Source organism: Gymnoscopelus microlampas (assembly GCF_963454915.1).
Source record: "Gymnoscopelus microlampas genome assembly, chromosome: 22".
Lineage (NCBI taxonomy): Eukaryota > Metazoa > Chordata > Actinopteri > Myctophiformes > Myctophidae > Gymnoscopelus > Gymnoscopelus microlampas.
This window is the reverse complement of record NC_139959.1, coordinates 27,903,046-27,914,153: the sequence shown is the minus strand read 5'-3', so window position 1 is coordinate 27,914,153 and position 11,108 is coordinate 27,903,046. Positions and strand designations below refer to the sequence as shown.

General features: G+C 39.4%; 1 protein-coding gene across 2 annotated transcripts in view; it reads left to right on the top strand.

Moving 5' to 3' along the window:
- Nucleotides 1-11,108, top strand: part of rsu1 (Ras suppressor protein 1) — a 52,504-nt gene that overhangs the window by 1,421 nt on the left and 39,975 nt on the right. The window contains exons 1-3 of one of the 2 annotated variants that reach the window (XM_084048268.1): nt 1,914-2,051; nt 3,363-3,474; nt 5,269-5,319. In XM_084048268.1, the coding sequence (XP_083904394.1) occupies nt 3,366-3,474; nt 5,269-5,319 (160 nt within the window). In that variant the 5' untranslated portion in view covers nt 1,914-2,051; nt 3,363-3,365. Of the gene's footprint in view, nt 1-1,913; nt 2,052-3,362; nt 3,475-5,268; nt 5,320-11,108 lie in introns of those variants that run through there. The other variant, XM_084048267.1, reaches the window with a different exon arrangement.

Here is an 11,108-nt window from a genome sequence, read left to right as displayed (position 1 = left end):
CTCATATGGACGCCCGGCCAAGCCAGAGACACTGCAGAGAATTTGAACCCTGGATAGGATCTTTTCCTCAGGGCCAGTGGAGTACCACATAAAAAATAAATAAATAAATAAATATATTTAAAAAAAAAAATGGTTTGTATATATGAAGCTCAACAAATCAGGCAAAGTTTAGAGATCGACATATTTGAGCAGATAATATTTTACAGCTTACAGTACCGCCATTGATATTCACCGCCAGCCTATGGCCTGACATGGTACTGTACTCCAACATACAGTAGCCATCTTAAAGACAAAAATCATCTTAAATACATACATTGAAGGAGTAATAAGCCTGCATGAATACAAAACCTGAAAACTGACTTGAGGTCGTCTTGGATTTATACCAACATCCAGGACCAGTTTGTGGTCAAGGCTTATGTCAGGTCTAAATGGCAGAAGTTTCAGAAGCTGCTGACATCAGCCAGTGCCTCTGGCAGAGAAGAAAGACCGTCTTTGCTTTGATAAATATTGAAATTAACAATGGGATTTGACTGTGTAATGGCTAATGAGCAAGCCTCCCACATACAGTATCTCTGCAGATGATGAGACTGAGACTATATTAGTAAATTATGGTTTAGTCATTTGATAAGACTACAGGTAAAAGTGTGTGGTGTACAGTTTATGTGTTGATGTCATACCCACATTAGCTACTCAACCACTATCAGCCAAGCTAGGGTTCTACGTAGGATCTATTTGACCTTACTTCGTATATAGACGAATAGCCACATTAAATGCAACTAATAGAGATTTGTGGAATTTATAGATAGATGTAATAGGCATTACTCTATCCCTGGGGTCTTCCAACGTTTTTCAGCCCAGCTGAGATTAAACTTTTTCATAGATTTCATTGATAGATTCATAGACTTGTTTGATAGCATTATCATCAGTGTATGTTGGATACATGTTAATGTGTATTTTCAGACATTTAACCACTTAAACCCTCAATACTAAGTAAACTTGACCTTTGGCTCTGTACTTGGTCTGCTTTTTTCCCTCTACACACCAAACCTTCTACAACCAAGAGCTTGTAGATCGGCTATTGTTGGCTAAAGTTCTCGTCAGAACAGGAATGCTGCAGGTTCAAGTGGTTCATGTACAAAAAATATCCCATCCATCGCACAAAGATTTGGAACCCTGTCCAAAGGGGTCTTCAACAGGACCCTCTGTAGAAGACCCCTGCTCTATCCAATAGGCTCTATGCACAGCAGCCATATTGGGAATGAATTGGGCCCCTTCCTTACTTCCTTCAAAGGTGTTACCAATGATACTAATTAAGGCTCTGTTCCATTTAGTGTAGCACAGTGGTTGTCTTATTTTCAAGGACCCCCATAACTCTGAGAGTGTACAAATGGAACCAAATGGACCCTTACGGGTCCATTTGGTTCCATTTGTACACTCTCAGAGTTACACACCCACCTTAAGGGGCCATTTGGGAACCAAAATGGAGTGTTTCTAGTGAGCCAACATGTACGATATCAGCACCCTGACCAGAATGGAACAGAGCCTTCATTAGTATCATTGGTAACACCTGTGAAGGAAGTAAGAATAGGCCCAAGCCCCAATTTCTTTCCAATATGGCTGCTGTGCATAGAGCCTATTCTTCTTGGATTGATGTTCAGTTCAGTTTCCAGAAAAAAATAGGAGTACTGAGAAATATATAAAATATGAGACAATTAAATAAAACAATGAAAGAACATCAACTACAAAAACACAAGATAGATACTAGTAATTTCGGAGCCGACTCTTTACATGACAGAACAACTTTAGCCTTCTTACAAATGAATCCTGATTGGACAAAATCCTGGACAATGTGTGAGGCTGCATTCTGGAGCAGGAAGTGCCCTTTTATGGAATGCCGAGAATTCCAGGCAGCTCGCACATCAACTTCCGGTTGGGTGTGTACACGGTAGTAGCTAGTAGTTAGTCTCTCTGTCTAGGAAATATAACCCCGCAGGAACGTCTTTGTTTACATCAACAACAACACACTTTGGTTCCATTCCAGTAAAACAACGGTAAGCACTGTCGCGACTACGGAGCGTTGTCGTTAAAGCGACGTTTTGACACCGCTATCCCCGTTAAAAACCGTTACCCCAAGATAACTTCCTCCAACCTTCCATCAGTGTTGCCATGTCGGCTTATTATAAGCGACTTTGGGCTGTAAAGTTGCTTGCAAACATTGGTAGTTGCGGTTTGCGTTTTTTTGGGCTTGTTTCTTAAGTGTAACTACTTATTTAGGCTTGTTTCCTTAATGTTTTAATCATTATTTAAACCGGTGGTTCTCAAATATTTTAATAAATGTTTTGTGACAGATAGTCATGGTTCACATCAGGCCCTGATGTGAACCATGACTAACCATGACAAATGCTCTCTGTCACATAGCCCTGAAACATCACTGTCATGTGACAGTCATGTTTCAGGGCTATGTGACAGAGAGCATTTGTGTCGCTAGAATGATTAAAACAATATTCCACATTTTATGGCAAGAGTTTTTGAAAACAGCAGATCTACAAGCTCACAACGAGTCTAAAGTGCTCATGTGGCCTAAAAGTTGCTTCTTTTGGGCTTGTTTTCCCAGACCTGGTTGCTTATTTCTCACAACATCTGGCAACACTGCCATTCTTCTCTTTCTGTCGGAGTGTCGGTTTGAGCGAAGCGTTTAAAATAGGAACGTGTCTATGGTCAACACGGGTCGTGGCATCATCGTCATGGCGTTGCCATGGATTAGCCATGGATCAAGACTATCATAGATGTATTTTGATCGTTTTTGTCATTTTTATATCTACGATAGTCTTGGGCTGCACCCACCCCCCTCCACCCAGGATGTCCTGCACTTTCACCAGTAAATCCCTTATTTCTCCGAACATGTACAAATGCAAAATATAAGGTGCTTACCCGTTGCCCCAAATGTTAACTCGGCATTCGGAGTCTTTGTGTGTATTAGTCCATGTTTTTCAATATATATGTGTTTTTAATGCCGTCTGTGTCGGATTCTGTCGGAAATTCCCTGTATTCCTCAATGGGCAGTGGTGACGGGGCGCATCTGGTGAAAGCCGGTATTACACTCAATGTAAACAGGAAGTAAACGAGGGGGGGAAATGGCCTTCGGCCACAGACGGGATTAAAACGCATGTCTATTGAAAAATACGGACAAATACAGTGCACAAAGACTCCGAATGCCAAGTTAACATTTGGGGCAACCGTTAAGCACATTATATTCTGCATTTGCGGGATTTATTGGTGAAGTGCAGGACAAATACATCAATGATAGCACAGCGGGGATTCTCTTTATTCGTTTTGTTTGTTGTTTCTTCCATTGCACACAGAAAATGTCCAAGTCGTTGAAGAAGATAGTGGAGGAGAGTCGGGATAAGAACATCCCCGAGGTGGATATGTGCGACAGAGGGATCTCCAACATGCTGGACGTCCCAGGACTATGTAAGTTCACAAGCAACAGTGGTTGAAGAAGTAGCCTACTCACATTTTTTTCTTGAGTTAAAGTATCAATAAATACCACCATGTAGAAATAGTAATAGTCAATAGTCAAGTAATAGTCCGGTATTCAAAATTTACTGGAGTAAAAAAAAGTACAAAAGTATTTGCATAAAAATATACTTTTTAGAGTACCAAAAGTAAAAGTACTCATTATGCAGACTGTCCCATTTCACAAGTTTTCAAATGTATTCAAATGGCCGAAATGTATTTTAGGCTGAAGTGGTTAATGTATGTTTTGTAATAATAATCAAGTCTACAAAGTAACTAGTTACTAAAGTTTTCAAATAACTGTAGTGGAACAAAAGTACAAAATTTGCCTCTGAGATGTAGTGGAGTAGAAGTAAAAGTACTGAAAATTGGAAATACTCCACTAAAGTAAAAATACCTCAAAATTGTACGTAAGTACAGTACTAGTTACTTTACACCACTGAGTATAAGTGTTTTGTACTTGGTATAGAGACTAGACGCTATAACATCGTCATTTTGCCAAGTCAGTGCAGTTAGTTGTACAAGTGTTTACAGACCTGGACCAGGGCTGATGACGTCACCTTTGGCATGTCCCGCTATAGCTCCTATTTGGGTGAAATATTTCCAGTAGTGGAGGAGCAGCGCGCACACACACACACACACACACACACACACACACACACACACACACACACACACACACACACACACGCACACGCGCACACATAGCACCCTTTCACACCTACAGTGCAGCTCAGTGTGCATTATAATATTGATAGAAAGTAGCTTACATTTGTTCTACTTTTAAAGGAAATAACAAATAAATGAGTGGATGCAGCTGGTGGTTTTTACTAGTTAGGCTAGTAAAGTTCTTCCCCTGGCGCAATCATAACTGTGGTGTTAGAATGCACACCGCAGCAGGAGTTTGACAACGCAGCGCCCTGTGGATTCGTCTATAGCAGTGCTGAGGATGCGATATACGCATCCTTTGTAAGCTGTTTTGTGAGGCCGATTCTAAACGTGTTTTCTAAATACTATAACAGTTTTCTGAAGAAAAAAAAAACATATGTTGCTGTATCAGTGGTTCTCAAACTTTTTCCTGTCAAGGACCATCAAAATGATATGCACTTGGCTGCTGACCCCAATCTAAAAATGTTTTGTTCCAGGGACCCCAGAAGCAAAGATTTGAGTTAAAAATGTTCGCTTTAAAAAAAAAAATGGATTCAAAGATTTGCAAAGATGTTGACGATTTAAAAAAAATAGCAGATCTACAACCTCGCAGCGCAGAACGAAGTGACATGCTGTGAGATTGTATATCTGCTACTTTTAAATAGCCAACCAGTGTGCTATATATATCTTATCTCTCTATCTCTCCATCACTTTATCCCTCTACAGCAGATGCTCTTAAATGGTACTGTGAAAATATGTTGTATCATATAGATTTAAAACAGGATTCTATTGTTTTAGCACTTTGCGTTGAGTCTTCATTCTTTACTGAATGTTTAAAACTCATCTCATCTCACATCTTACACATCTTCATAAATGCAACTTGTAACAGTTTAATGTAACTTGAGATGTAAAGTGGTTAGTGGAGTAAAATAGTACAACCATTAGTGGAAATGTATAATAAATGAATTTGATAAATATACAGTACATAAAAAAGACCGGGCTTGATTAAATGCATACTCTTTACAGCGTGTTTTATATACATGTGTATATGTGTATACGTGATGTATAAGAGGCTGCCTTTGCTTCTTTCCCCCCTTGCAGTTACATTGTCCAACATCACTCAGCTGGTTCTCAGCCACAACAAGCTCACAAGTAAGTTTTTTTTAATCAAATTGTGCTCTTGTAACATACAGACATACTGTAGTTCATCAAGCATACTACATTTTATTTTTGAGCTATGTAATGCCATTTTCAACCAGTAGAGTGCACCATAGCCCTATCAGCTGGACAAACATATTCGAATACAAAGTCAGGTTTGGACTGGGACACCATATCTTACTGGTAAATTAAAGGGGTATTTCACTTTAAAACACTTCCTGGGTCATTTTAACGTCTACTCTGGCTTTTGTGTGCACCTGGCCCTGGACAGTCTTTAAGTTGCTTGATTAGATATTTCGATATTTGATATTTGTTTTATCAGACACTCCCCCGAAACCCATTGTAACTTCAAACTCCATTTCAACATTCGTAGACTCATTGAAAACACACGTCCCTGGTTCTGGTGACTAATGTCCCTCTCATGCGTGAGGGGGCTGTGTTTTACTTTTCTTTTTCTTCATTGAATTGTTTTGTATTATCAAGGCCTGATCACTGCCTGTCACCTGGAACACTTTCCTTGAAACAGACGGGTATTCTTCATGTGGATCTGTTCCTCTATGCAGTCTTTACTTTCCCTGTGGATCTCTGCCAATTGTGGATTTTTACCTACAAAGTTTCTGACCTATGTGGAGTGGACTACCATTTTTTCCTTCTCTTTTTTTGCACCTTATGACTAATCTCATGTACATACCTGCTGCTATGAGGACCTACCGATGGCGATGTGTTATACCACTTTTGCACCTATATTTAACCATATATGATATGTACGTATATATATGTAGATATCTTAGATTTTTTTGTTCTCTTTGACATGTTTCTGTACAGTTTTTTCCCCCCTTGCTCTCCCTGCCCCTCCAATTTCTTATCCCTTTCTGAAAACTGCAAAAACAATGGAGCTTGCCCAAAAAGAATTTCACCCAGATCTTTACACCTGTAAATCTATAAACTTGATTCTTCGATATAGGATATCAAATATCTAAATATTGAATCAAGCAACTCAAAAACTGTCTGGGATGAGGTGCACACAAAAGCCAGACGTAAAAAAAATGACCTCAAAGGTGTTTTAAAATGAAATAACGCTTTAAAGATTCTGGTGGTCCATATAGTTACTAAACTGTGTGTAAATATAACATATCTGACCAGTCTTTGTGCCATGATGCACCAGGCGTACACAATAACACAACAGTCCACATGGACAACGAGCTCAAACAACCAACTAACATATAGCATGTAAGAAGAAAGCAGCAGTTTCGATGTTATTACATCTTTGTCAGGTTGAAGGTTGAAGATGTAATAACATCGAAACGTTGTCGTTCCTCAAGTTTCCTGCCTTGCACCCTGCAACATTAAAGAAAAAGCTTCAGCTGTCCGAGCTGCTCCAGCGCTTTCTTCTTAATTGCTATATGTGCCGTGCTCCTGAGATGCACCGGACCAGCCTGATTTTGGCTTGAGGCGCAGTGAAACCTCCCTTTAAACCAACTTAACTCATTGAGTGCTATTCAGGTGTTTCACGTGTTTTACCGCTATGGTGCAACGTGCCAATCACGTGTTTCATGTGTTGAAACACGTGATTGGCAAAAAAAAAAAAGTTCAGAACCCAAATATATCATTATCTGAAGATTTGCAGCTCCATCCACTCCTTGTTTAACTTATAACTGAAAAAGGCTGTATCTCGCTTCCTAAGCACTTTTTTTTTACTAATCTCTGGCACTGGGACAACATAGCCAGAAATAATTCTGGCACTCAGTGAGTTAACATAACTAGACCATACCCGGTCGACGCATCCGTGGGGGCATATGCGCACATGATCTGGCAACCCGGGAGGCAGTTCGTCCCATAGCTGGGCAGCCCCGTAACCATGGCGACAGTGTTTGAAACAAAAACGCTAATAAGAAGCTGAGATTTGATGAAATTGAAAAACGGGCTTCACAGTTAAGTTCAGATGGTAATGGTCAATGGCTGTGTGCAAAATCAGAGCAATTGGTCCAGCCACTGAGGAGAACCGGGTAGCTTCACCTACTCACTCACTCACCACTACAGACAGACAGAGATTACTAGAATTATAGTAGGATAAGACCTCATGCATGCAGTGTTGTGTAAATTCACACACTGTAGCAACTTACAGTAGTTTCATTACAACAACAGGCAGGCATTATGATCACAATATGCACTCTACATAATCTTAAAGGGGCTACACCATGAATTTAAAAAATATATATTATATATAAATATTGCCCCCTAATACGTTTTAAACAGGTTGTAAGCCTAAAAAACATCCAGATATTTTTTCTCACAATCTGACTGTCTGTCATTCCAAGCTTTTTCAGCTGCAATACCAAAACGTCCTATTGGGCAGGGGGGAGCTACTGAGCAACTCTGTCTGGCCATCGTCAATGCAAAATCTGTGCAAGTGACATCACTTGCACAGCCATTCTGAAATGGCCTGTTCAGACACGCCCATTCAGGAAATCCATGAAATGAGCATGAATGACTGAATGTTAAAAAAATATATTTTTTTGGGTACAAGAGACACTGGGGAGCCCAAAAAATACTAAAAACCTAAAAAAAAATGAAATTCATGGTGTAGCCCCTTTAACATCATTTCTTTAAATATACAACTCTAAATCCTAATAAATGAATCCACTATACCACACAAAACTAGTACCATGGCTGGAATGCAAAATTTTAATTTTATTTTTTTTAAAGTTATTGGCCCCATCTTCACAAATTAGTGTAATGACCTAGTATCATAAATGCAGGCTATGACAACATGGGTAAACAATAGCCAAGCTTACAAGGTAAAATTTAAGTACATCACCCTTTACTTCACATCACTCTGTCGTGACACACACACACACAGTGGATTTGGGCCTTTAGGATAAAAAATATTTTGTTATACCAATTAGTAATACACTATCTATATCACGCCAACTGATCATTCTTTACAGGAGTAGTTCACCCAAAAAATGGGGTGTGTAATTGATAGAAAATAAATCATTTTTTGGGTGAACTACTCCTTTAATTACGCAAAGTTAGCAATTGCTCCTCGCATTTTAGAGCAGCACATGTCTTGAGCTTATTTTGAGATGTATGACTACCGTGTTTAGTTTTTCCGATCTTGGGGACAATAACTTGGACTGAACATTGTCTCTCTTAACCCATTAAGACCGGGGACGCATCTGCGTCTCATTTTAAGATTTCTTTGGGCTATTTTTGAAAAAAGGGGGGGGGGGTCTGTGTTATTTTCGTGTATATCCAGGTCCTGGTATAGCAAGAGCGATGCAATGCTGAAGTAATCAAATGAGCACCGGGTGTTGTGTGCATTTTTACGTGAGTTATTCACAAATCTTTTGAAGTGTGTAATAGAATAATAATATTCCGTACACCAGATAGTACAGAAATATAGAGGAACAGGTTGGCATTCTGAAATAGCCATTACAAGTGGAGACATATGTATAGGTAGAAAAGTAAATGGTTGTCATGCCAGACTAGAGCCATGAGCCATTTTTGTGGAAAGAGAATTGGACAACTGCTTTTCTATGAGTTTGTAGTCCGCATACATACAGGCTGGATGGGGCCGGGCTTCAATTATAGTAGAGAAGATACTTGGTGCTTGGGCTCCAATTTTGACCTGCTGTCTGGATGACATTATACTCCCTAATTTGCTGAGACGTGGCGATCTTTGGAGCGATTACACTCATATCTCCATCTCTGTATTTCTCACTGTCCTTTTCTATTAACAGTCGAGATCAAAGATCACAGGGAGGATCTCATTAGTGTTGTGTACCCCACCTGCAGGGGCACACCTCAGGCACCTCAGGCGCATTCATTCCTTGTCTATTGCTCCCAAATATTATACCTTCTGTATGGATTTGACCCATGCAACCCCGCCACCCCAATACACACTGTACACACACATCTACGTTGTTTACTCAGGCAGTTGCCTTAATACATGACGGGGGGCTTGGTGTCAGTATTGCCATGTCGGCTTAATATAATCGACTTGACTTTGAGATAGTTTTTCTGTAAAGTAGCGTGTAAATCTTTGTGGTTGTGTTTTTTTTGGGCTTGTTTCTAAAATGTAGTTGCTTATTTGGGCTTGTTTCCTAATGTTGATTTAAACCAGTGGTTCTCAAACATTTTCAAGTCAAGGACCCCCAAATTAATATGCCCATCTGAAAATATTTTTGCGCCAGGGACCCCCATACAAAATGTGTGTATTTAAATTGTTCCACATTTCAATTGTTTTCACATTTTCTTTCAAGATTTGCTTTGAAAATAGCAGATCTACAAGCTCATAACGTGTTGCATCGTTATGAATGATGAAAAGTTTAAAGTGCTCATATAGCCAAGTCGCTTCTTTTGGGCGTGTTTTCTTTTTTGACTCCGGCAACATTGTTTGGTATAGCTTTTTATCCTGTTTATCCTAGCTCAACTCCCAGTCTTTTTCTTGTCGGGTCTGTGATCTTGCTCTGATGCTTCATGCTTAGGAAAAAAGAAGGGGGAAAAAAAAAAAGCGGTGATGAAGGTAGAGGTAGCGTCGCTGGCTTGTGAACTTTGGGAGGTAGTCAGGAATTACTTTGACATTTGGAAAGTCTTTCATTAGAGCTGCACAGGAGAGAAAAGAGAGGGTGGTCTGGCCGAGAGATGGAGAAACGGAGGGAGAGAGAGAGCACTGCACAAGTAAAAGGTTGAGTTCCTTTTCGCTGCCACCCTGCTTTAACATGACTCCACTCTGGTCCATTACCATCAATCCAGCAGACCCTTATCAGCCAGGGAGTGCCATATGGGCCGAGTCTCAACACACATGGCCAGCACAAAATTGTCACCCGTAGGATTGCATAGGGTTAGAAAAATTCCATCCTGTTATCCTATTAGCCTTAATGTCTGACTGTACCAAGTGCTGTTTACATTCCTGACTAATAAAGTATTCAATAAAAAAAAATCCATGGGAAGTTAAGCTTAGGAATTTTGAAAATCCTAATTTAAATGTAATGGTGAACTTATTTGGGGGAAAATGCACACAAACAAGAAATATTAGCTATCATGGCGTTTATTTGGTTAAAACTGTGCACTTGGTGCAGTACAGATAAGATTATTCCCATTATTTCCCATAAATTCCTATTAATTCCCATGGAAAGTTTCCACCTTGAATATTGCCAGAATTGTGCAGTGTGCCCTCATGTGGTACATGTGGATTTGCTCTTAGCTCGATCTGGCACAGACTAGGGCATTAACAGAATAATCGAATATTCGAATATTCGACTATCAAACCGACTATTCGACTATCAAACCACTATTCGATTATTCGATACATTTTTTTTTTTTTTTTTAAGTTTTTTTTTTTAGATTTTTTTAGATTTTTTTTTTTTTAGTGGCTTTTCTGCAGCAGACACGCAGCTGTGAGCTCTGGTGTGACGTCAACTCGCATTCCTTGAGTCCAGTCATCAATGCCATTGAAAAAAAAAAAAAAAAAAAAACTTTTTATTTTTTTTATTTTTTATTTTTTTATTATTTTATTTTTTATAATCAAATCGATTAATCGAATATTCGAATACTTATAGGTCGAATAATTCGAATACTAAAAATCACTATTCGTGAATGCCCTAGCACAGACACATGCACGCATGCAAGCAAGCAAGCACATTTGCACAGGTCCTATGTCCTTAGTGTGTTACAAATGTACAGTATACACGGTCACTTTCTATATAGTCCTGTCCTTAGTGTGTTACATACACATTTCTTTTATACAGACAGACATATACTCGCTGTCAACTGGTGAC